Here is a 24,657-nt window from a genome sequence, read left to right on the forward strand (position 1 = left end):
TCTGACAGCATTAGTTTTTTAGGATTGAGAGATGCAGGAATGTTTACAAGTAGCTTTGCCCTCCTAATCTGGTGAGCATCCTGAGTCTCTGGTCAAAATGTAAAGCAGCAGTATAGCAGTGCTCACAGGAGCATTATGTTCTCCACACTGCCCATGGTGTTGCCATGGGTATCGTGCAGATTAGCTTATACAGGATCCAGGAAGGCAGAGAACAAGGGCAGAAAAACAGGATTAAAAAAAAAAGAAAAAAATAAATGCAAAAGGGTCTTACAATTTTGAGGAAAACAAATGTTTTAAAGTCTATATCTGTAACAGCATTTTTCCTCAATCCAAATTCTGGCAGCCTGCAGTTTGATTTCATTATTTATTTATTTACTTTAAGTGTCACACTTTGAACATACAGTTCCTCCTTTGTATTTCTAGGTTGTTTGGGTGTTTTCAAGTAATTCCCCTCCTCAAAAGGTTCACACTGGAATTTGGGAATAGAAGACCCATCCTTCATGTGTCTGAAGGCTTCAGGACTTCATCATTGACTAAAATATTTTGGAACAAAGATAAGAATAATTCAGGAAATGTGATTATGTGGACATGATCAGTGGGCATAGTGGGGATAAGCTGGCAGTTGGACTGGATGAGCAGTCTTTCCAACCTTAATGATTCTGTGATCCTAAGGAGGGGGCTACACAAGGATGGGGACCCATCCAGTGGTTCAGACTTGGATCCACATGGCAGTTGCTGCTGGTAGTCAGCTACTTGGGCTCCATTTCAAGGCAAGAAGTCAAGGGTGAAAGTTGTGCATAAACGTATGGTTTTCTGTGACACCTCAGACAAACAGCTGTCAACTTGCTTGGTGCTTTTCCATTGAGCCAGCCTGATCTCATAACTTGCTTGGTCTTACAGAGCTCCTGGGGCACACAGACGAAGAGGACACATTGCACGAGGCCTTTGTCGGTCAGGTCCCGGAGCACCAAACTGAATGCAACGTGCCCACAGCCAACGCAGACGCACTGACCTCTTCCAACAGGTGAGCCGAGCTGCTGTGCTTGTTCCTGATGGCCCCAGTTGTCTCACAACCACTTTCAAATTAAAACACTTGGGTAGATGCAGGCCTGCTTCAACAAATGTGCAGAAGAGAAAAATGTGGCAATGGAAATTCTGTGCTGGGTAGGTGTGGGTGTAAGCAGCTCTTCTAAATATCCAGTGTGATCTTCACCGGAGTCTATAAGCTTGTCACCAGCCCTGGGATCAAAATCCCCAGGGTGGTATTATGAGGGCACACTGCCTCCGAAGTTGAATAAAATCTGGAACTTGCTCATTGTGAGAGAAACAAAGGCCCTTCATTATCTGGGAAGCGTGGATATGGTTTTGTTGCTAGCTAACATATCTAAAGGCAGATGCGAGGCGAATGGATGAGCCCAGGCTCTTCTCAGTGGTGTGTAGTGATGGGACGAGGAGCAATGGTCTAAAACTTGAACATAGGAAGTTCCAAGCTTTCTTGTGGAAGATCTTTACAGAAAGGGTGATGGAACACAGAGAGATTGTGGTGTCTCCCTCTATGGAGTTATTCAAGACCTATCTGAACGCTGGCCTGTTCAACCTATTGGAAATTAGAATGAAACAGCTCTTCATAGAGATTAAAAAATAATTTGTTTCTATTTTCCCTAATAGAAAATAAACATTTATTTCCACTGAGTATATTTTCTGTCCCTGCTGTATATAAAAACATTGTTAAAATGTAGCATGAGTAAAGCATTGAACTTCCACAGTGGTGGGTCATCTTATTTGTATACAGTTGTGCTGAGTACATTTTGTGTATCACATTTCTGGCTCATCTCTCTGGCCAGGATACTTCTGCATTACTGGAGATTCAGCTGCCTAATCTGAGGCATCAGGGGACATCATGCTCTGTGTTAAGAAGCATTTTAGGAAGTGTCTTTAAGTTGGTTCAACATGGGAACCCAGAATTGGAACTTAAGTGCTTTCTGTCCTCTCTGGGAATTCACCTGAAACACAGCAACAGAAACACCTTTAAATACAGCAAAGCGTATGGAACTGTAGCTGCAGAGTGCCTTGCAGCTGAGTGTCTTAGGAAGTGCACAGCAACATTGTTATTCTAACCAGTTTCCCACATCATAAATGTATATCTGACATTTTCGCTGTCCACTTCTCCACAGCCTCCAACCACTACCTGCAGTTTCAAAATCAATAACCAGGACGCATCCTCCCCACTCCAAAGGCCCTCTGTTGTTCATTAGCCTGGTCATTTTTCTGTTTTGTTATTGACTTGCTCCATTCCTCACACTGTTTAATGCTAGTTTTCGGTCTTTATGTATTCTGCTCACCAGTGAGATAAATGTACATCCTGAATCATTTCCTATTTGCGTCTGAAGTCTTTGGAGACAAAAATAAAAAAGAAGATAATTCCATTTTTGTAGTAGATTTACTACAGTTCCTTTCTGTTCCCTACCCCCATGCACCATACAGCCTCCTGTCCTGGCCAAGCCCTGCTTTGTGTGACTTACTGTGGGCACCTTGTTGATTTGTCTCCTCGGCATCACTGAAATCCATGAGACATTGTCTTGAAGGACTTGATTTGCAGTCTGGGGAGCAACATTAGCCTATAGCTTTTGTTTGCTTCGTTCCCCTGCACACTGGCATGCCATGACATCACACAGCAGACGTCCCTTCTGGTCACATGATGAGCTAAGCTCTGTACTCAGGAGAGCTGCCCCAAGCTTAGCACAAGGGGATATGTTGCTGTTCTCATTGTGAGCTGCCCAGTGCTCACCAGTGCCACAGGTTCCCACTGGGTCATGCACCCCAGCTTTGAGGCTGGATCTGACTTAGCTGAACCAACTGTGAGAAGAAGATGGGACCAGATGGCCTTCAGAGGCCCTTTCCAACCTAACATCCAACTTCCTAACATTCTTTGCAAGTCAAGTGTCAATGTTCGGTGCCATTAAAACCCCACAACCTTATCTATGCAAGTAAATCAGAAGTTTCTTAATGTCAGTACATGCTCACATACACTTGGCATGCATGAATTCAGATGTACATGACAGAGTTACCAGGCTTTACTGCCTTTGGGTAGCTGCAGCCCCCCGTACCTCTGTAGGACACCACAATGGGACTTGTCAGTGTTCAGCAAGGACAGTGCTCAATGGCTGCTCTTTGTTCTTTCCCAGTCTTTTATTCATCCTCTTCAGTTCTGTCCATGTACCAGCTAGTTGCATCCCAAAGTCACTGACTTATTGCCAAACATCACCACCCTCTCAGACCCAGATACATCCCAGATCACTGTCTCAACCAAGGTTCTGAAAGCTTCTCTTTGTATGTATGTAGCTCAACTACTTCTACTCCTGTATTTAAACACAGACTGTCCTTCTGTTTTGGAACAGCTGAGATGTGTCTCGTGAATTACACCTAGGCAAAGGCCCCAGGCAAGCTCTGAAGATGCTCTGCTTAGCTTAATAAACCTGTTACTGGAGTCCCTCGGGGAGCATATGTTTAACAGAAGTGCAGTTTTCAGGCTGCATAATTAACAAATCAATTAACTCTTAACAGCACTGTCTCCCTTCCGGCTCTGCCTAACAAGGAAGGGCAGAGCCTGCGACCAGGACCAAGATGATCATTCATAAAATAGTCTTGAAGATATATTTCTCTGAGACCTTATTCTAGGCAGTCTGTAGCTGCTTGTTTTGCCCTAACGGTCAGAAAGCAGAAAACGTTGTTTGAGGCTAAAATGGGTTTTACAGATGAGAGAGAAAACTGGAGTAACTCTGGGATGTTTTATGGAAGTAGCAGCACGTGATGTCAGTGCTGACATGTAATAAACTTTCCAAGCAGTGCACATACAGAGTTATGGGCCGTGAAAACTGCTGGACGGTGCTGCAGGTAGGGGAATTTATTTGCTGTGCAGTTTCTTCCACTGTACCACAGAATGGGGGACATCCTACAAGTCTCATTGCTGACTTAGGTTTTGACCCCATTCTGCCCTTCCAATCAGCAGATACGTTATAGCCCAGCAATTCTTCTTCTCTCTCATTATTTTTTTTTTCTATTCATGGAAGTGTTCTGACCAGCATACCTCTTTTGCTGCCTGTAAATAAAGACAGTATTTTTTTATAAGATCTGATATTTTTACAAGATCTCAGTGGTTTCTTATCATAAAACTTTCCTGTTGCTTTTCACATGCTGAAAAACAGACGTATTTCTCTCATCTACAAAGTTGCTATGCGAAGCGCAGAGGCATGCTCATTGTTTTGAACCTGTAACATCAGCAGTCACACCACTTGAAGCATTAAGAGCACAAGGAGACGTTCAAGACCCGCCTGGACGCCTAATTGTGCAACCTGGGCTAGGGAGCTGCTTTGGCAAGGGGTTGGACTCGATGATCTCTGGAAGTCTCTTCCAACCCTTACAGTTCTGTGATTATGTGATGGCCTCGGAGTCTTTCCTATGTGTACACATGGGCAATGAAAACATCATAAAGAGAGAGAACCAGAGAAGTCATCCTTCAACCCAGCTCAGCCCCAGTGAAGGCAACAGGAGCTTCACATGCCTCGGGAAGGTGACAGCAGCATCCAGACACGGCATGTCAGGCAAATTAATTAGTTAGCACGTGCGCAGCACCTTGACAATACAAAATTAACTCTTATTAGCCAATACGTGCTCAAGATGCGTTGAGGTGCACTGCACAGCCTCTTGATTCCAGACAAAAGTCCTCTTGATTAAATTAGAGTGCTATATGGTCACATTAGCTCTCTTGAAGCACGAAAAGTTTTGAAAAAGAAATCTGGCTTCGTCACATGAGCACCACGTAGACTTAATGGAAATTTTTCCAGCATTCACAAAACAAAGAAAAATCAATACAATGTCTGCCAACTGTTCCACTGAAAACATTCTATAACCTACAGCGCCGAGAATCCCGAGCCAAGATAAACCACCGGCACTGACAGAAAATACTGACAATTATTTTGCATTGATTCAATTTGGCCCAGCCTGGGCTGACCTTGTTTATTCATCTCGGTCTCCTAATTCATATTAACTTGGCATCCAGACGAGGCATGTGGCACATGGGCTGAAGACCCACTTCAGTATCTTAGGCTCAGATAAATGCAGCACACTGAGTAGTTCCAGTGCCTTGAGCTCTTAGGTAGATTTATATGCATTAGACAGAACTGGTTAAGTTCCTTTTATCCCCGCTAGGCTTTTCATGTCTGTTGACAGTAAGACTGGAAGCTGGGTAAAAGTAACATCTTCTTCTAAGCCTTCGGATATACATGAAATCCTCCCAGTACTGGTCAATTTTAAAGACATGTCCAAAGAGGATGGACGGTTTTAAGCTCTTTTAAAACGTAAAAATAGAAGGGTTATGGCAATTTGACAGCCAAAAAAGCAATTTACGGGTCTCAGCACAATCCAAGGCTGTGTGTAAGAAGGCTGATCAAGATACTACAGAGCAGATAATAGGGTCGAAGAGCAGAAGAATCCCTTCATTTTTGCAATTGGCATAATCTGGTCTCCAATGAAGTTTCTTAGTTTCTTTTGCTGAAGCAATAAAGCTTAGTACGACCTGGAGTTGCATTACCGCAGCTTAAGCGTGGCTCAGGAAAGCCGATGAGGAGCATTGCATTTAGTTGCATGGCAGATGCCCAGCTGCTTGCATAGCCATCTATCCACTGTTAGGAAGGGAAAAAAGGCATTGGGAATATCCGAGCTTTTCAAGCTGTTCCAGTTTGTGTCCATTGTCCCTTGTCCTGTCTCTGGTCGATGCTGAAAAGAGTCTGGCCCCGTCCACTTGACTCCCGCCCATTAGATATTTATATGCCTTGATAAGACCTGCTCTGCAGCACCTCCCTTGCTCCCTCCCCTCCTATCACATCTGCTTTGTTTTTAAGACCCGCTCACTGCACACTGGCAGAGGACAGCGCCGAGGAGCTTGGAGCAGGTGTCACCGCCCTGAAGGAGAAACCCTCTTCTGGGCACCAGGAAGGTAAGCGGCCAGGTTGCTTCTGAGCATGCGCAGATGCATGGAGATGGAAAGGTAACAGTGCTTGGTACCTGAACAGAGAGTTTGAGTTTAGGAATTCAATAAGCCTTGAGCTTGTTTTGCACAGCAGGGAGAGGGATAGAGGCTTCTGGTCCCAGCTCTCAGGTCATAAAGTCCGCTGATTTCTCCTGATCCTGTGGTGCTGTTCCTGATTCAACACAGACAGAAGACAAGCAAAGGGTTTGTTAGTTCTGGTGTCGCTCTGTGGTCAGGTGTGCAATGGCCAGGTCCCCCAGCAGCTTCAGGTTAGCGAGGCAGCAGTTCACACTGCTTCTGCAGCAGTACTGCAAGCACACATGTAGGGCTGTCCTGCTCCTCCAAGACCAGATCCAAAACAGCCCAGCAGTGCTCCAGCAGGAGAACGCCACAGTGAGAGTCATCCTGCAACACCAGCCAGACAGGGAGAAGGGCTTTTCTGCCCTTTGTCTTGCTGGGTGTTCCATCATCTGCATGATGGGACTGAAAGAAGGGAGCCAGTCCCCTGCCCTCCTCCAGGCTCCCTTCCCTGAGCCAGAACGCCCTGCCTGGAGAGACCAGAGGCCACCCCAGCTAGCACCAAGCGAGGCACTTTTATTGCCTGCAGCGGGACTTCTCTCTGACGTGTGCGGCTGGTAATTCCGCTCAAGCCGTAACACGAAGCCTCACTACCAGCACCTCCAGCAGCACAGCCCTCCCGAGGCACCCCACAGCTCCCCACATTACCCAGAGCCCGAGTGGTGCACTGCCGCTGCCAGCGGCACCCACCAAATGAGGACGATGTGGGAACCCGGTCCCATCGCTGCCCCGTGTCTCCAATCTGTCCTGTGTGCACAAATCACTGTTGCTTTACCCTGGCGTAGAGTTTGAGGGAATATATGTGTCCTACATGTATGAACCTGTAGGAGCAATGAATTAAATATTTTAATTGAGCCATTGAATAACAGGATATAAAATAGCTTGGACCTATCAAAAAGGCGAAGGAGTTACCTAACGCCGTGCCCTTGTTTATTTGGGTTCTTCAACGAGTTCAGTGGAATGTAAATAACATGGTGATCTTCTGTCTTGTTCTGTTTTTCTTTTTTTTTTTTTTTTGAAGGAAATTTGAGACCAGATACTACAGAGCAGGTAACGCACCTCTGATTTATTTTTCTTTTTTTATTATTTCTGCTTGTTATTATTTACTCTTATTTTTGCAACTTCCTGAAACTCCCCAAGCCTGCCCCTGCAAGCTGCCTGCCTGCAGGGCTCTTGCTGGGATCAGTAGGAGGGCTCTGTGTACCGCGTGGCTGTGGCGGATTGAGCTCATCGCGGTCAAAAATGGTCGTGATCCGCTGGCTGCTGGATAGAACACAAAAAAGGCCTTGCTGTCCTCAGCCCACGATCACCTCAGTGAGTTAGCTGGTACTTGGATTGGCGGTTTCAGCAGCTGTAGAGAGGAGTGAAATCCTATCCTGGGTTTTCGTGATCACTCAGAGCTGATTGAACTGCAAAGGTGCTGCCAAAAAGGGTGGCCAAGCCCTTCCCTCAACCAGCCTTAGTCCTTCTCCTCCTCCCCTGTGGCAGCGTGTGTGCTTGTTCCACCACCAGGAGCCACATGAGGAGGGGGGCTGGCCCGTGCCCCAGTCCCAATCCCAGCACCCATCCACTGCCCATAAGGAGCCGGCCTGGGCTGGTGCCCGCTTGGGGCGGCTCAGTGTTGGTGCCAATAGAGCACATACATTGGGTGATGAGTCAGCAGCGTGCAGCGCTGAAGCGCTCCTCCAGTGTTAGTTTACAGGGGAAAAAATACATAAAATGCAATCTGCATGGCGGCAGCACGGGCAGAGGCAGAAGGCTGCCTGTATTTTAGCCTCCTCCCGATTACAGTTCTCGTTGAAACTTTTATTTTCGAGGCCAAAGTACTCAATGTTTGGCCACAGTACAAACAGATCATTAAAAAAAAAAAAAAAAAAGAAAGAAAAGAAATGCTCCAACCTCCCAGTGGAGCAGGATGGCACTTCTTTCTTTCTTTCACTGCAAAGCTGTGCCAAGTGAAATCGTGCTCTAAGAGCTGTTCTACCAGTCCCGAAGCGCTGGAGAACACACGCCCGCCCCACCTCTGCAGCATTTGGGATGGGTGGAGGACGGGGACGGCTGGCCGTGGGTGACCGGGTTCACCACGCTGGGTCTGCAGCAGTGGGCTGTCCCCTGTGGTGGACTGAGGGTGCAGTATGGAGTGAGATGGGGCTGCAGGGATGGGCTGGGGACATTGGTCGGATCTGTGGAGCAGAGGATGCTCCTCATTGCATGCGAGCGACTGGATTAACTAATCAATTCAAAAGTTTGTTGAATTGTCATCTTGGCTGTGCAGATGCACAGGTTATGTTGAGGGAGGAACAGCAAGAAAAACACCGTCCCATTATGTACTGAAGAGCTCAAAGGCAGCAGCTGTGAGCAAAGCGGGGCTGTGGATGGGCACAATGTGCTGAGGATGGAGAAGCCCTTTGTACGCACTGGTTTGGGGCAGAAGAGCCATACACATGATGTTAGCTTGGTGCTGCTAGGCTGTCCTGGCCTGTGATGGTACAGACAGAGCATCCATCCCCAAGTCTCCATGCCCCCAAGGTCCCAAGGCTTGCACCCTCCTGCTCCCCATCCCTCCACCACCACAGCCCCATGCATTGCCTCAGAGGGAGCCCTCACCACGCCGGGCTCTGTGCCACCGAGGGCATCATGCCCAAGGCCCAGCCCTTGCACAGTCAGCACTGCGGGACGATCTCTGCCCGTGAAGGGGAGGATCTGTCATGTGCCCCTCAGCTCTGGGTAATTGCTGATGTGTCCCAGCACAAAAAGCCTGGAGTCTCCAGTGGGGAACACATCTGATGTGGGCCCAATCCTCCTCACACTCCGTGCTCTCAGCTATATCCACCTGCCTGGTGCCCAAGTGGTCGGATGAGATTGGTTTCCTACAGCACACGGCTCAGAGGCAGGGCCTTGCTGGTGCAGGGGCACACTTGTGCCCGGGGTGATGGGCGATGGCAGTCCCAGCTTGTGGTTTGTGTTTGGCCCCATCTCCTTGTTCTGAGCACAGAGCTAGGCCAGAGGTCCCTCCCTGCCTGCATTACTCCACACGCTGAGCATCTTGAGCAAGCTATTTAGGTCATAGCCTCTGTGGAGCAGCACCCAGCCTCAGAGGAGTCAGGCTGAGCCACCCAGCACCTTGCTCACCAGCCTCAGAACATCTGGAAAACGTGGATCTCAGCTGCTCTGTTGCTTCCGTGTCGGAGGCAAATCTTGCTTATTTACAGGAACTTGAGGCACCGAAGACAACGTGCCTGGTGGCTGCCAAGTGACTATTGTAATATACCATCTCTCAGCTGGATCACTGTCAGCCAGAAAGGTTTTACACAACGCCATCTGAGGGAGACCAGGAGGCATTTTCAGGGAAAAGGAGCAGTGCCTACAGGTGCAAACAGGAGTCATGTCTGAGTTCTGGGGTCTGGGGTCAGGCTGCCTTAGCCTACAAAGCCAGGTGTTTAAAATCAGGAGCCCATGAATCCGTGGTGGTACTTCATCTGGCTCTTCTCCTTTCCCACCTTCCTTGGCCCATGGAACACTCCTGGAAGAACAAGCAGAGTCCTCAGGGAGCAGGCTGCCCACATAGGGATGAGGTTTCTCCTGTTTTTTGCTCCAGGAAAATAAAGGAATGGGCCTGGAGAGGCTGAGCACTGAGACCACCCCATCACCATGCAAAGCCCCATGGGCTGAGCTCTCTAGGGCACAGGGTGATGCTCTCCCTGTTCATGCTTCTCTTCCATGAAGAGGAGCTACTCAAGGTGACAGGCAGGGCTGCGATACAAGCTCCTCGTTCATAGGCTCATAGAGTCACTAAGGTAAGAAAAGACCTCTAAGATGTCCAACCCCAGCTCATCCCCACTGTGCCCACTGACTGTGCCCCTCAGCTCCACATCTCCACGGTTCTTGTCACCTCCAGGGACATTAGCCACACCGCTCCCTGGGCAGCCCTCTTCCCATGCTGCAAAACCCCACTCTCATCAGATGATGACTGCTGGTTGCTGCTTCAGGAAAGGGGCAGATGTCAGGAGGGAACTCCAGACGTGGTCGCTCCTCATCCTTCAGTTTGCATCGAGCAGCCCTCTGGGCTCCATGCCACATTGCAGCCTTCCCACGCCGCACCACCAGCTCTGCCTTGCTGTGGCCAGATAGGTTTGCAAATAAGTTTTTTTTTTAAAGAGCGTATGCAAAAGCCAAACAAGTGGGTAGGTCTGCAGTGCTCAGCTGGAGCAGGGTGAGTGCTTCTCCCCAGACGGAGCACAGGCCAAAAAACCCAAAACCTGGGGCACGCAGGCCCCTGTGCCTGGGGGAGCAAGGAGCTGCCCAGCAGCCTCAGACCCCAAATGTGTAAGTGTGGTACTGCTCTGCACTGAGAGTCTGCTTCCACCCCGTGGGCAGAGCCACATGCTTTGGGACAGGGCAGGCAGACTTTTCCCTGGGTGCTCGGCTCCACACCTGGTTCTGCTTGCATCACGGGGAGCCAGCAGCTCTGTGTAACTCAAAAGAAAGCAATGACTCACTGGGCTGCAGCTCTTTCCAAGTATTTCATGCATTTCACAGGCACGCTAGCCCGTGTTATGAAATGCCCTCTCTTTGTGGTGCTCATTGTCATGTCCTGTACAAAAACAGAGGGCTCAGTTTTCCATTGTGCACCGGCACAGCACAGAAAGGAGGTAATGTGCACGTAGTTCTGCCTCCATCGCTATTTGCGTCGTATTAGGAGTGCAAAATGCCATCCCCACACCACTCTGGCAACCTGGCTGGCTCCCTGCTGACATTAGCCCAACCTTGATGTGCTGGCAGTATGTTTTAACGAAAACATGAACAAAAATATGAAGTTTCGCTTTTGCCATTAGCCTTCCTGATGCCAGGGATGGGGGCCAGTTGGGTGGAAGTGTGGAGAAGCTGGGGTACCCTGCACCTGACTGCCAGGTCCCCTGTCTTCAGACGAGTGGCAATGGGGGCACCAGGGCGAGGTCCCCATCCACACTGTCTTGATTTTCTCCCCGCAGGGGCCGGGAGGCAGCGGCTCTCTCCAAGTCGTGCACCTGGGGCTGGTGTGACCTCTTCATGCTGTCCATGGAGAGCCTGCCAGGAGGCGCAGCTCCAAGCAGAGCAGAAGACCCACGATGGCAAGCATGCCCGTGCCCCGCGTGTGCCTACAGAGGACATCTTGGTGACGAGTTGTCCCCGTGCCACTCACTGACATTAACAAATGGAGTAATTGCAGCTCCCTGCTGACTGACATGGGCTGGTTGCACCGGGCGCAGCCATAGACTTCTCTGGAGAAGCGCTCCTGTATTATATATTTTAGCAATCTTTGCTCGGAAGCAGATTTGAATTTCCACTTCAGGCTCTGAGAACCGTTCCATTGAGATAGGGGCAGATAACATCTCCACTCAGGATACCTCTGTGCCTTCCGCAGTCGGCGGCGTTTTGCTAAGAATGCTCTCCATTTTCATATCTCTCTATATCATCTCAGCTGAATAACCATTATTTTGCCTTTAAAATAAGACGCCGAGCCTCTTAAGCACCGTCCCATTGGAGCCCCGATCCCAATCAGCCCCTTCACACCGCGCCAGGGGCAGCGAGCCCCGCGGCATCGCAGGCTCTGGGGCCGTAAGGGCGGCTTTCAGGGCTCCCTCCCCCCTCCATCCCATCGCCATTGTCTTAAATCTGATTTTCTTTTTTTTTTTTTTTTGTCCTGAAATGGAAGGCAGATTGCAAACTTCTTTCAAATCCGAAGCCACGTGTGAGCAAAAAGCCTGTATGGAGTGCAGTAAAAGCTGTGTGCTCGCTGTCGGCCAGCTCTTGTCCCCCAGAGCCCCAAGCCCCGCTGTCGGGCGGCGTGTAGGGACGGCGGGGACAGTGTGGAACGCTGAGCTGTGCGCTGAACGGCAGCCACGATTCTGTCAGCGCGAGTGATGGTCTGTGTGAGGGATTAATCCGACACCAGACAGGGATTCCTAATCCTTCGCTATATCATAATCTATTTACTTTGCATGCTAAGAGGATTTCAGCTTAAAAATATACAGGAAGTGATACTAGAAATGTACATAAGATGCAGAACGCCGTTTCCTAAAATCTCATTTTTTTATATATGTATATTTTTTTTCTTTCCGTAAAGTCCTCTGATGGTTTTCGTGGTAAAGTCTCATCCTGGAGGAGCGGGGTCTGCTTTTGGTGCCCAAGCCGGGGAACGGCACCGCACCGGGAGCAGTGCCGGCACTTCCCGGCCGGGGCTCGGCCCCATGTGGGATTCTACGTGCGGTAACTGCTGCTCTCGTGCCCGAATGAGCGGTGATGGGACAACGAGGAGGGCACGGCAGCGCCGGCTGCGTGCGGGGCTCCTCACTCACCCACTGCAGCACAGCGACCGGCGCTGCCGAGAGCGGCTCACCGCTGCCCGCACGGAGCTGCGTGGTGTCCCCCTCGGCTGCCGGATGGGTGCCGGGACAACTTTTCCCTGCGTGAAGAAGGGCTGCGGGGGCACCCGCGGTGGGACGGGCGCTGCCGGTTGCTGGCACAGGAGCCCGACACCGCTCCGTGAATGCTGTTCTGTTCACACCAGGTGGCACAGGACGCTCGCTGCCCGCATCGCCCTGCGGCGGCAATTCCACCTGCGTGCCACGGGGTGGGCGACCCGACGGTGCTCCAGCTCTCCCCAAAGCGCCTGTAGCACCCCAGTGCCTCTGCCCCACCCGGACTGGGGGCACGCCGGGCTCCCGGCTGCGCTGGGAGCTGACACAAGACGAAGGCTGGAAAATAAATGGGGATGGGGGAGTGGAAATTGCCGTGGGAAATAATCCCCCTCCCCTTCCCACTGAACCATAGCCGGCAGCGGGTGCAGGGAAAGGCCGGCAGAGGGGCTGAGGTCGTGGTGCCGAGCATCCCTCTGTGCACCCACCGTGCTGTCCGTCCGTCCAGGGGGAACCACGCATCCCCCCTCAGCCCAGCCCTTCCCGTGGCCCCCTCCAGCGCAGAGTGCTGCACCAGTGGAGTTTCGGCCCTTTTGGAAAGCGCTTGCCCACCCCGCACGGGAAACGTAGTGCAGCCCGGCCAGGGAACCAATTAGCAGCCGTAATTAAAAGCAGCCTGGAGCCTGCACCCGCAGAGAGGTGCCCCCGTACAGCCCGTCCTGCTGGGGACCCCTGGGGAGAGAGCACGGAGAGTGAGCATGGAGTTCGATTTGGGGTCTGCTGATGGGCACTGTGTGGCTGAGAGCGGGAAACCACCTCCCCCTCCCCAGATTCACCCCAAAGGAGCACTGCTTCCTCTCCATCCCCTCCACAACCACCCCTCAAAAAAAAAAAATAACCAACAACAAAAGAAATAAACCAAGAACTACCAAAAATTACCCAAAACTTTTTTTTCCTGTTTTTCTTTCCTTTTTATTATTTTTTTTTTAATTTTTTCAAAAAGATTTTTTTTTTTGGTCTGCGGGTCGCGGGTCGGCCGAGCAGCCCTTCCCTCCCCTCCTCCTCCTCCTCCTCCTCTCCAGCCCCACTGGCCCCTCGCGGACAGACGGACGGACGGAGGTGGTGAGAGGGGGCCCCCGGGGGCCACGGGCAGGGGAGAAAAACTGAGAAACAAAAATAAGATTTTAGAAAAAAAAAAAAAAAGAAGAAATTTTAAAGTTTCATTTTCGCGTTGGGCTCATGGCCATCGATGGCGGCCCAGGAGCATCAGCTCAAGGGAACGGCCGCAGCGCTGGGCCAGAGCCCGTGCTCATCCATCCCCATACGGGCGGGAGGCAGCCAGGAGCAGGGAGCCTTTGGGTTTTTGTGTGTTCCAAGTCCTCTTCTGTTCCATTTAAAAAAATAATAATTATAATAACCCGCCCGGAGGGGCGCGGGACGCAAATAAATATCAGTCAGGAGAGACGGGGCCGCTGCCGAAGCGGGGAGGAGGTCTGGGGTGGGAGTCGGCGTGGGGCCGGGCCCTCACAAGACCTGGAAGCGCCAGGAGGCCTGGTCCTTGTAGTCGAGGCAGTCGGGGGAGTTGAAGTTGAGCTTCCAGGAGGCGGCGGCGGCCGGCTCCTTGTAGTCCAGGCAGTCGGAGGAGTTGAAGGGCAGCGCGGTGCCGCCGTAGCCCTGGTGGTGGTGGTGGTGGTGGTGGTGGTGGTGCCCCGAGCTCTGGCTCAGCGGGTGGTGGTGGTGGTGGCCCGGCACCGAGGAGGGCCCCATGGGGCTGAGCTGGTGGGGATGGTGGTGGGAGTGCATGGGGGCCAGGTATGAGCTGCAATCCACTCCTCCGAAGTAGGACGAGGAGGGCGGCGCGGGGTAGCCCTGCCCGTACCCGCCGCCCTGGCCGTAGGACACGGGGTAGCTGGTGGAGGCGGCAGGCCCTGCGCGCTGCATGCAGGACGCGCCGGCGGGCGGCAGGGGCTCGGGCACCGTCACCCCCGCCGGGGCCGCGCCGGGAGAGATGGAGGCTGGGCTCCAGATGGACGAGGCCGTTGTGCCCAGGGAGGCCGTGGCAGCCCCGGCTGCTGCTGCCGCCCCCGAGGAAGCCGAGCTGGAGGAGGAGGAGGAGGCCGAGGAGTTGGAGGCAGCCGCCGGTGGTGTGAACTGCCCGCTGCTCTCCGAGCCCGAGCTCTCACGGGCCGGCGATGACTTCTTCTTGGCCGGACGGCTCTTGGCTCCACCGCCGCTCTGCTGCTGCTGCCGGCACTTGGCACGGCGGTTCTTGAACCAGACCTGGGGGGAACGGGGCTATGAGCAGCGGGGCGAGGAGCGGGGGCCCTGCATGCCCTCCCGCAGCCGGGCGGCCTCACCCACACCCACACCCTTCCATTACACCCACGGAGCCCTGCCCGCACCCCAACAGCGTCACCCTGAATGCCCTCAGCGAGCAGTGGGGCGTCCCGTCCTGCTGCACTGGGGTCACTGCAGCTTGGGGCCAAGGGAGCCCACCGAGCTCAGGACCCCTCAACAAATGGGGAAGGGGCCAGCACCCGCACACCCACCCCACTGGCAGAGCTCCGGGCCTGCTGGGGCACAGCAAGGCAGCAAGCGGGCTGCTAACCCCACAGGGGCAGGTGGATGGGGGAATATAGATCAAATAATACCGAAAAAAATTACAAACAAACAGAATACAAACAAAAGCCCCTTCCAGTACACGGCACAGCCTACGCACAACCCAGGGAGACCAGCTGAGCGCGGCCGACCGCACCAAGTGCCCCCATCCCGGTGGTACCTGCACTCGGGACTCGGGCAGGTTGATCTTCAGGGCCACCTCCTCCCGCATGAAGATGTCGGGGTAGCGCGTCTTGGCGAACAGGGCCTCCAGCACGTCCAGCTGCGAGCGGGTGAAAGTGGTGCGCTCCCGGCGCTGCTTCCGCGGGGTGGCTGCGGGCGGGCACCGTCACTGCGGCACCGCGCGGCTCCGGCACCCCGCGATGGGGTGTCCTCGGAGCATTCAGCCTCCCCCTCCCTCAGGACCCCACATCCCGAAGCCCCTTAGTCCCACGGCGCTGCCGCGCGGGGCCGGACCCCATCCCGCTACGGATGGGGTAAGCAGAGAAGCACTTGGGAAGGATCAGGCCCGGCCGCATGAGAGATCCACAGAGATTTCGTTGTAGGGAGATAAATCACTTTTCCACCTCCCTTCCTCCCCGTTCTTTTACTTTTCTTTCTTTCTTTTTTTTTTTTTTTTTTTTTTTTTTTTTTAATTCTCTTTAATATTCCCCGCGGGAGCGAACGAAATCCGGGCGTGGGGAGGGGGGGTCGCGTTTGGGACTCACCCGGGTATCCGACGGACGGGTGCAGCAGGTCCATGGCGGGGCCCGGCAGCCCCAGCCCGTTCATGCCGTACGGGGGCTGCTTGAGGTAAGACATCATGCTAACAGCCGGGCGGGTTTTCTCCGACGTCCCGCAGGAAAGTTAAAAAAATAAAATAAAAATAAAAACGGTCGTAATACAAATAATTAAAAAAGAGGAAAAAGTGGAAAAAAAAAAACACCAACAAAAAAGACACAAAAAAAAAAAAACCCAAAAAACGAACGCAACAAAAAGAGCCCTCGGACGAGCGGCAGAGCCGCGCCGCAGCCGCGCGGGGTTCGGTCCGTCCCGCGGCGCCGACGCGCGGTCCTCGGGCGGCGGTGGCGGAGCGGAGCGGGGTCGGCCCGGTCCTGCGGGGAGAGAGCGGGGTCAGCGCGAAGCAACTTCGCGGGTTTGGGGCTTTTCTTTCTCTCTCTTTCTCTCTCTCTCTTTTTTTTTTTTTTTTTCTTCTTTTTAATAAATATTCTTTTTCGAAACGAAGGAGAGTTGCGGGCGAGCGCCGAGAGGCATCGTCGCCCGGCGATGGGGAGAGATAAAGCAATTATTTAAAAAGATAATTGGATTAGGAATCAAAAGGAGGGACCGGAGGAGGGAAGTCTAATTAATTTAAAAGCGAGAGGACGGGGACGTTTTAATTAGAAATGGACGAGAGTTGAAAAGAAGGAGGGAAGAAGGAGCGCGGAGCGGCACCGGCACCGGCACCGGGCGCGGGGTTCCGGGCCGCGGGATGGGGGGGGTGGACGAGGGAGGGGGGGGTGGGGGACGGGGGGCGGCGTGGCCGGGACCCCCCCGGACGGGTCGGGCCGGGCCCCCCCTGCGCGGCCGCGGAGCGCGGGGCGGAGCGGAGCGGGGCCCCCCCGGGAGGGGGCGGTGGGGGCGCGCAGCCCGGCCGGGCGCCCCGCGTTACCTTGCCGCCGGCCCGCGCTGTCGGGGCGATGGAGCCGCGGCCCTGATGAGGTTTGATCGCCTCCGCGCCGCCCTACCCTTGTATGTGCGCGCAAAGCCCGTGCGTAACCAGCCCGGCGCCAATCCGCGGCCGCTCCCCGCCTGACTGACAGCCGCCCGGGCAATGGCAACGCGGCCCCGGGCCCCCCCCGCCCGCCCCGCGCCGCTCCGCACCGCTCCGCGCTGCCCCGCGCACCGCTCCCGGCCCCTTCCCCTCTCCCTTTCCCCTGCCCCGCGCCTCTCCCGCACCGCGCTGCCCCGCGGGCGCCGGTTCCCGAGGAGAGGGAGCGGGGCGGGTGGGGGGGGGGCATCCCCGGAGGGCCCCAAACTTTGTGGGTTTATTAAGAAAAAGAAGAGAAAACCGAAGGGAGAGGCGCGGCGCGGGGCCGGGAGCGCTGAGCGGCGGTGTGCGCGCCCCAACGTGCGCGCTACGGCTGAACGAGAGCGCACCGCGCACCGCACCGCACCGCGGGGCTTTCACTCCCCCTACTTTTTTTATTTATTTTTTCTTCATTTCTCTCTTTTCCCCATTCTCTCCCGGTCCTTCGCCGGGGACGCCCGCAGCCCGACGGCGACGATGACGACGAGGAGGAGGAGGAGGGAGGAAGGCCGTCCGGTGCTCCGTGCCCGGCTCCCCCGCACCCCCCGCCGGTTCGGGCCCCGCCGAAGTTTCCCCGCCCCGCGGACGGCTCGGACCCGACCGACCAAACTTTTCCCCCCCCACACACACTTCCCCCATCCTCCGCGGTGTCCCTCTCCCCCCGCGGGCAGCACACAGGAGACGCTCGGTCCGGTAAGAAAGATTCGGCTTTTATTTGAAAACGCTCTCTCCGTCTCTCGGCACTGTAATAAATAAATGGGGGCTCCGCGGGGCCCGGCGCAATAAATACGGCGCGGGGACAGCGGGGGGAGCGGGCCGGGATCGGTGTTGTTTCCATGGGTCCCTCCAACCCTACACCACGAACCCGGGATTGCGCGGAGCTCCGGACGGGACCCACCGGCTCCGGCCCGAGGGAATCGGGGAGTGGACGGGGGAGGGGTTGGGGAGGTTGGGGAGAGTGTGTGTGTGTGTTGAGGGGAGATTTGATTTTCTTTTTTCGCAAAACATTTTTTTTCTCTTTTTTTCTTTTCTTTTTCTTTCTTTTGCAGCCTCTCGTCGGCGTTTCGGCAGCGCAGGACGGGGCCGCCGCTCACTGCAGGACGCACTTCTCCTCCCGCTTGGCCATCTTGCCTTTGTTTTGCTCCAGGGTCCGCTCCAGGTGTTCGTCCTCCTCCTCGGCCCTGCGGGGACACTGGAGGGTGAGCGGGGGCACGGGGAACGGACCCCACCCTCCCCCCCCGGCTTCTCACTCACTGCTTCTCCTGCGCGTCCAGGTCCCGCACCAGCGCGTCCCGCTTGTTCACCAGCAGCACCAGCTCGTCCAGCAGCAGCTGCTCCCGCCGCTTCTGCGCCTCCGTCTTCTGCCAGTCTGCGGGGCGGGACGGACACGGTCACGGTACTGCCCGACCCGGCCCGGCCCGGCTCGGCTCTGCCCGCCCCACAGCCACCCCTCCCGGCACAGCCCGCCGCCGCTCGCACTGCCTTTCGCTCTTTGAACGACTTCTAGCGGTTAACCCCCGGGATCTGTGTTCCCCGCGGGACCCCGAACCCGGAGCGTTCCCCCCGAAGGGGCTCCGCAGCCGTTCGCCGTTCCCGTCCCGGCCGTGCCCCGGGGCTGCCGCTGTCACTCACCGCGCGGCCATCCCCGCCTCCCTCATTAGGAAGGTAAACAATGGGGAGGGAGGCGGCGGGGAGCGGCGGGGGGGGGAGGAGAGGGGGACACCGCTCCGAAAAAAAAAGAAAAAAAAAAGGGGGTGAAAACAGAGAAAAAGAAGGAAAAAAAAAAAGAAGGGGAAAAGCCGCACGGGCGCTGCCCGCTTCTCCCCATCGGGACTCGGCACCGCCTCGGGACGGGCGCGGCGCGGGGGGACCCCCGGGGGCAGCGCTCCCCGCGTGGCACCGGCGCGGCTCCGCCTGGGCTGCTCGCAACGCGTTTTCGTTTTTCTGCCCCGTTCTGTTTGTTTTTCGTTCCCCCCCCTCTTCCCCCCCCCCAAGCTCCCCATTTGCGGCCGCAGTTGCGGCTTCGCCAACGGCGAACGCCGGGAGAACGTTTCGGCGCCGACCTCTCCCGGTCCCACTCCTTTCTCCCGCTCGGTCCCCTCCACGAGCCGCCCTTCGTGTCGCCCCGTGGGCTTCGGTGACACCGCGTCAACGGAACGCGACGGTTCGTCCCGTGCTCTCCATATCCGCCCATCCCCAGCGGATAAGACGCCGCTTTTACTTCGCCTCCCGCAAAAGGAGAGCCGTTTGTCCCCAGCTCGGGTAGCAAACGGCCAAAGAGGACACGGAGCCCTTGGACCGCGTCCCCTACGCTAGCTCGCCGCAAGCTGCCTCTGCCCAGCGGGTCCCTCCCTCGGCGTCGGTCCCTGCGGTGTCGGGGTGCCCGGGTGGGCCCCCACCTGTTGTGCCCACGGCCGGGAGCTGCGGGCACCGCGTGGGCTGGAGTGCCCGAGTTCGTGAAACTCGTGTTGGAGGAGAAACGCTTTCAGTTCTTGGTTGACTTGGCGTTGTCTTTTTTTTTTTTTCCCCCGCTGCTCACATTGATATAATTACTTGGGGCAAACGGGCGGCCGGTTCCCATAGAAATGCTTTTAATGGGAGCGGGCAAAAGTTGCTGCGGGAAAACCCGCGGCCCCGGCGCCGCAATAAGGAGGCCGGGCACTTGGATGAAAATTAACGGGAGTTTTGTGAGGAGCGCGTTGGGGGATGGCAGGCAGCCCTTATCTGCGGTTCCAGTCAACCAGCAATCCTGAAAGAGTTTGCATCATCATCAGAGCAGCCCGTTTGATAGGATTCTGTGCTGCACCTAATCAATCTATGGGATACCGGGCTGTGCGGTGTAACAAAGCTAAAATAGATTTACAAATGGGGTTTTAGAGGATAAGCTCCTCCACAGGATTACATATTGATTTTAAATATAAAAAGCTTATCATATAAACCATAACTACAAAAATAGTGAACCTATGCATAAATCCTTTTAGAAGAGCGCCCACTTCAAACTGCAAGCCACGAATAAATCAAGATGTACAAAACCCTAAAGAAGATCCATTTCTTGGGCAGAAAACGAACATCCCCCCTCCCAAGGTGTGCAAAAACGAACTTATCGCTCCCGAGGAGGCATTAAATCTTGAATAAAATAAAAGAAAGAAGGGAAAGGGGGTGGAGGCGGCGGTGGGGCTACTCTCTGCTCCCCTTCCCATCTCCGCAGTGCAAGGAGACGGATAACAAAGTACGGCTTTTGTTTCGCCGTCTCCCGTCTCGTACCGGCGCTGCCGGCACTCCGCACCCCGCGGCCCCGTCCCACGGTCGGCTGTGCCCGCAGCCTTCCGCGCCATAAGCAGCAGAGCCAAGCACCCGGGCAGTGATGCATGACCAGCACAGCCACGCGTGGAAGAGTTGTGATCCACGCAGGCAGCGATTACCATCTCTCGAGGAGTTCTTTCCAATTACTTTCTGCGCTCCGGCCCGGGTCGGCGTCCTGCCTCACAACCCACCCCCTCTGTTCAGACGCGCAGTTTTGTTCTCTCTCTGGCATTTCGCTGTCGTTTTGTAAGGAGGGCTTCTCCTTCTGTAGGCTTTGGGGTAGAAGCAGAGCGCTGCTGAAACTTCTGATGGGATAACGATTTCTTTTCTGGTACAAAACGCTAAGCGCAGGCTTTGTTGCTTACAGAAAAATAGCCACATTTTCCAGCGCGACTCCGTTCTCTCCCCAAGCCCCTGCGTACCCACCAGCAGTGCAAAAATAAAAAATAAAAACGAAAATAATAAAAAAAACCCAACAACACAAAAGAGACCTTCCTGGGTTTCGGTGTCTCCCTCTGAACTTGCAGCAAAGGAATGTAAAGAAGACAGATTTTGTCCCGGTCAGCGTGAGCGGCACAGGCCGCTCTGCCGTCCCCTGACAGAAACACATGGGGGAGGCCACCGAGCATTGAGATTTCAGGTTTTAAGCACAGCATCTCTCACGTCCTCCTCGGTTTTAGAGTGTTCCACGTACTGACTGTTGCAGTGGTATGATTCCCTGCTAATCCGGCTGTCTCTGCAGCAAGCCATGTGTACATTCCTGACCCAAGTTTACCCAAGGATACGGTGCAGGCGGTCCCATGCAGAAACACAACCACAGATGGGCAGATAGGAAAAGCTACCTGCAACCTGCTGCTTTCCCGCTCCAAACTTAGGCTGCCACTGAAGTCTCCAAACTAATTAGAATTGATTTATTATGGATCAGGTACCTTATCAGGTGAAGAAAGAAATTACCATGGACAGTCAAAGGGTTAAGAGGTCAATACAGAATAGCAAAATCAATTTGCATTGATCAGACAAAAGGTCCATTTTGCAGAGCCCAAAGGATTAACTTTTAAGCAAACAGCTTTGAACTATACGACAGCATTTGTGACTGAGAGCTATAAGCGGCACAGCATTATAAAACACTTAAGATATTTAAATAAGAAAATAATGCAGGCAGTGGGTTAAGCTATCTGGATGTTTATTTTTTATTATGAATCATCCCCAGGATTATTGTATAATTCACTCCAAAGCCCTGTGGAAAGTTTGAACTGTTTCCCTGATCCCGCGTGTCAATCTGCCCCTGGGCCTTGTTCAGGTGAGGCGACTGAGCGCAGAGTACGGAGCAAATGGGTGTGTGGGACTGCCCCGATGGTGGTGACCCCCCAACCAAGCGTTAGCTTGGCAAACACAGCACTCTGACACAAAAACGAGGCCTTTTTCCCAATGAGGCGCAGGCGTGAGACCCACCCGGAGGGCAGTGGGCAGGAGCTCCCTCCCGCGGGTCGCCCCTCCAGTCTCTGCGGCCAGAAGCAGCGCGATGCTGCTCCGAAACCGCCCGTCCACTCCTCAGTGCTTTCATCAACGCATATGCTGAGGGTACCATACCGATTAAAACTTGCACATGGCACTGGGGGCCGTTAAGGCAGCGCGGCCAACGCTTACCTTCGATAGCCAGCATGGCGCGCAGCTCCCGGTTCAGCAGCTCGTAGCGCCGCTCTAGGTCGTGCTCTTTTTCCCTAGGCGAGTTGCAAAAGTTCATCAATATGTTAATGACTAAATCATTAAACACTTAAAAGAACCTTTAGCTTGCATTGATTTTAGGACTGGCGACTGACTTTTCTCTGAAAGTTTAAGCTACTCCAAACTAGTGATACACAAACTTAAAACCCTGCTCGGGCAGCATGTCGGGTAACGGGGCCTTTAGTGCCTTCTGCTCTGAGGGAAACAGTTATTTCATATCCATCCTCCGAGCTGCTGTTGTGGAATGTCCTAAGCGTAAAACATTCCCCCGGATCTAATGAACAGATTCCAGCATCAGCCTATTTGCCGAGATAACACCGGCGCTATTATCCTATATACATTTTGCCCTAATGAATAATGAAAATTAGAGCTGGGATTAGAAAAGCTCGATGTTCCGAGGTGGAATCTCCCGTGCAAGGCGTGCTCGGCAGCACGCTAGGTGGCACACCGCGGGAGCAGAGCTGCAGGAGCAGGGCTGCACCCAGCGCTGCCTCTCCCTGCTGGGAAAAGCTTCCTTCGGCCAGGGCACGACATGGAGCTACCCGCCCGCTTCTCAAATGTAATCTGATTCTGTCGTAGGGCCTTTGGAAATGTACCTACGCCTCGTGCTTTGTATTTTTTTCACAGCTCTGGTTAATCTCGTGTCATTGCATGCTTTGCATTGTCAGGTCTGAAATATGAGAGAAACAAGTTCCCTGACGTGCTGCGCAGACCGCCCGCGTCCCTCACTCTTGGGGAAACATTTTAAAATCTGATGGGAAGGAAGCAAAAAGTTTTGCATCTGTCTGCTGTGTAAATATTCAGGCAAATGGGCCTGCTGGACAGACGTGTGTCCATGTGTACTTACAGGAGGGAAAGCTGGTTCATCCGTCTTATCAAGGCATTCTTCTTGTTAACCAGCATGAACCACTCCTGCATCATAGCTTCCTCTTCTTCCGTGTTTCTTCCTGCAATAGAAAGTGCTTCTTTACTTGGGTGGCACTGCACCATGCATTTCAATTCAGTTGTTGGAGGATCCACCTCCCCTATCACAGAGCATCACAAAGCAGAGTCCCAGAGGTACAATCATCACAGGTCTGCACTATATGAGTCCTGAAGTCCAAAGCTGTTATCTTGGTAAATAGAACTTTGATAGCAGACATGAAATATTTTAAGTCTTCTTCTGAAGTGAACGATATTGTCACTATGTTCCCAATGAAAAAAAATCCCTCTGCACCCAAACCCAAACGCATCTTGGTGGGCAGGACCACCAGGCAAGCGCAGCACAGCCAGGATCACATGCCACCAGGGCACGTCGGGAGAGGCAGGCAGCACCCCAGAGGTCCCCCACTGTGCCATCTGAGGGCATCCGTGCCAAGGAAGGAGCAGGAGGCAGCAGCAGGACACCGCCGGTGCGTGGCTGCTGCTGGGGTGTGTGCCTTGCGGCACAGCTGCTCTCCCCCAGGACCTTTGCTTCTGGTTTTGTGTAGAAAAACATTATGTCACGTTTGCACGGCACTGGCGATGATATTCAACAGTTCTGTGCTGCCCCAAAGAGGATTAAGACTTATAGGTAGAGTTTGCTGCTAAGTTACACATCAAAGGTACTGCTGTGTCGGGCCCACTAATGGGGTCTGCAGTTAGGAGCAGTGACAGTCGACAGCAGCAAGCTCTTGCCAAAATGCACCCAGCAGCCCTCAGCTATTTGGGGGTGGCAAGGCAGAGGGGAAGGACTGCTTCTGCTACGCAGTGAGCGAACAGAAGTTCTCACAACCACAAACACCAGGCCCTAGGAACACACCGGGCAACTCGGGGCACTAATTTCACGACGGGCAACCTCAGGGCAAGGACCAAAACCTGAGATAGGAACTTCTTCTCCTTCACATGTCCCCTCCCAGACGGAGCTGGCTGTGGTGCACAGCGAGGGAAGCCACAGGTCAGCGCTCCCAAGGGCGTTATTTCGGTGTTCCTGAGCCGACACCAAAGCCCGTGGAACACGCTCCGGCTGGGCTGGTTTCAAGCGAGTTAACAAAGTCCGTATTGTTTTACCCAATTTTTAATCTTTTCGGTAGCTGTTTTTGTATTCACTTCGGACCATGTGATGCCCTGACACCGGTCATGTGATAGCGGCTGCGATAGGCACAAATCCCCGGGCAGCAACAAAAGAAGAAAGGGGAAAAAAGAAAAAGCTGAGAAAAAGCTTGCCATTTGGAAAAAGGCCAATTGTACCCCGGTGAAGGCCTTTTTGATCAGCAAAATGACACATGTGTGCAATATTAATAGCGCTAGATGGTGATATTTTATTTGTTGACCACAAGCTTTTAAATTCTTGTGCACGGGGCTGAAACAGATTCTTCCCAGGCAAGCAAAATAAAAGACGGACTGCCGGATGCATCATTTTTAAATAACTCTTTTCAGCACATCCGGTGCCGTGCGCTAGTTCACTTTTTTTTTCTTCTTTTTTATCCCCTACCCCCCCCCCACCCCCCCACCTCCTTGGTGGAAAGATGCACGCGGAACACTTTGGGCCAAGAAAAAACAAGTGCTCCTTCGAGAGCCGTCACGTTTGCAGTGCCTGAACAAAACGCATGGTGCAGCCCCTGCCCGGGCTCAGCACACACGTCCGCTCTGCAGAACCCGACTGCTGCGCTGCTCGCGTTCGTGGCCACTTTGTGAGTGTGAAACAAGGATTTCGTTCCCTCGCTGCCAATGTCTGAAAATTAAAACGGGAGTAATAT

General features: G+C 53.7%; 3 protein-coding genes across 12 annotated transcripts in view; 1 reads left to right on the forward strand and 2 right to left on the reverse strand.

The window, feature by feature from the left end:
• Positions 1-12,175, forward strand: part of WDPCP (WD repeat containing planar cell polarity effector) — a 96,526-nt gene extending 84,351 nt beyond the window's left edge. The window contains exons 14-17 of the mRNA XM_065739591.1: positions 901-1,024; positions 5,901-5,995; positions 7,128-7,156; positions 11,098-12,175. Coding sequence (XP_065595663.1) covers positions 901-1,024; positions 5,901-5,995; positions 7,128-7,156; positions 11,098-11,148 — 299 coding nt within the window. The 3' untranslated portion in view covers positions 11,149-12,175. The remainder of the gene's footprint in view (positions 1-900; positions 1,025-5,900; positions 5,996-7,127; positions 7,157-11,097) is intronic.
• A 1,609-nt stretch (positions 12,176-13,784) lies between these two features.
• OTX1 (orthodenticle homeobox 1) lies at positions 13,785-15,976 on the reverse strand. Its single transcript, XM_065739387.1, has 3 exons — positions 15,831-15,976; positions 15,284-15,435; positions 13,785-14,784 (listed from the first exon to the last, which is right to left on the reverse strand). Exons 1-3 carry the CDS (start codon positions 15,925-15,927, stop codon positions 14,029-14,031), a joined length of 1,005 nt encoding a protein of 334 aa, XP_065595459.1. The 5' UTR covers positions 15,928-15,976; the 3' UTR covers positions 13,785-14,028.
• Positions 15,977-17,601: 1,625 nt separating this feature from the next.
• Positions 17,602-24,657, reverse strand: part of EHBP1 (EH domain binding protein 1) — a 187,769-nt gene continuing 180,713 nt past the window's right edge. For all 10 annotated transcript variants that reach the window (XM_065739580.1, XM_065739576.1, XM_065739579.1 and 7 more), the window contains 4 exons: positions 22,788-22,887; positions 21,863-21,936; positions 18,167-18,281; positions 17,602-18,093 (listed from right to left, as the gene is read on the reverse strand). In XM_065739580.1, the coding sequence (XP_065595652.1) occupies positions 18,003-18,093; positions 18,167-18,281; positions 21,863-21,936; positions 22,788-22,887 (380 nt within the window). In that variant the 3' untranslated portion in view covers positions 17,602-18,002. The remainder of the gene's footprint in view (positions 18,094-18,166; positions 18,282-21,862; positions 21,937-22,787; positions 22,888-24,657) is intronic.

The sequence above is a fragment of the Cyrtonyx montezumae genome, unplaced genomic scaffold (genome assembly GCF_038088225.1).
Source record: "Cyrtonyx montezumae isolate F1298 unplaced genomic scaffold, pur_monq_1.0 scaffold_24, whole genome shotgun sequence".
Classification (NCBI taxonomy): domain Eukaryota; kingdom Metazoa; phylum Chordata; class Aves; order Galliformes; family Odontophoridae; genus Cyrtonyx; species Cyrtonyx montezumae.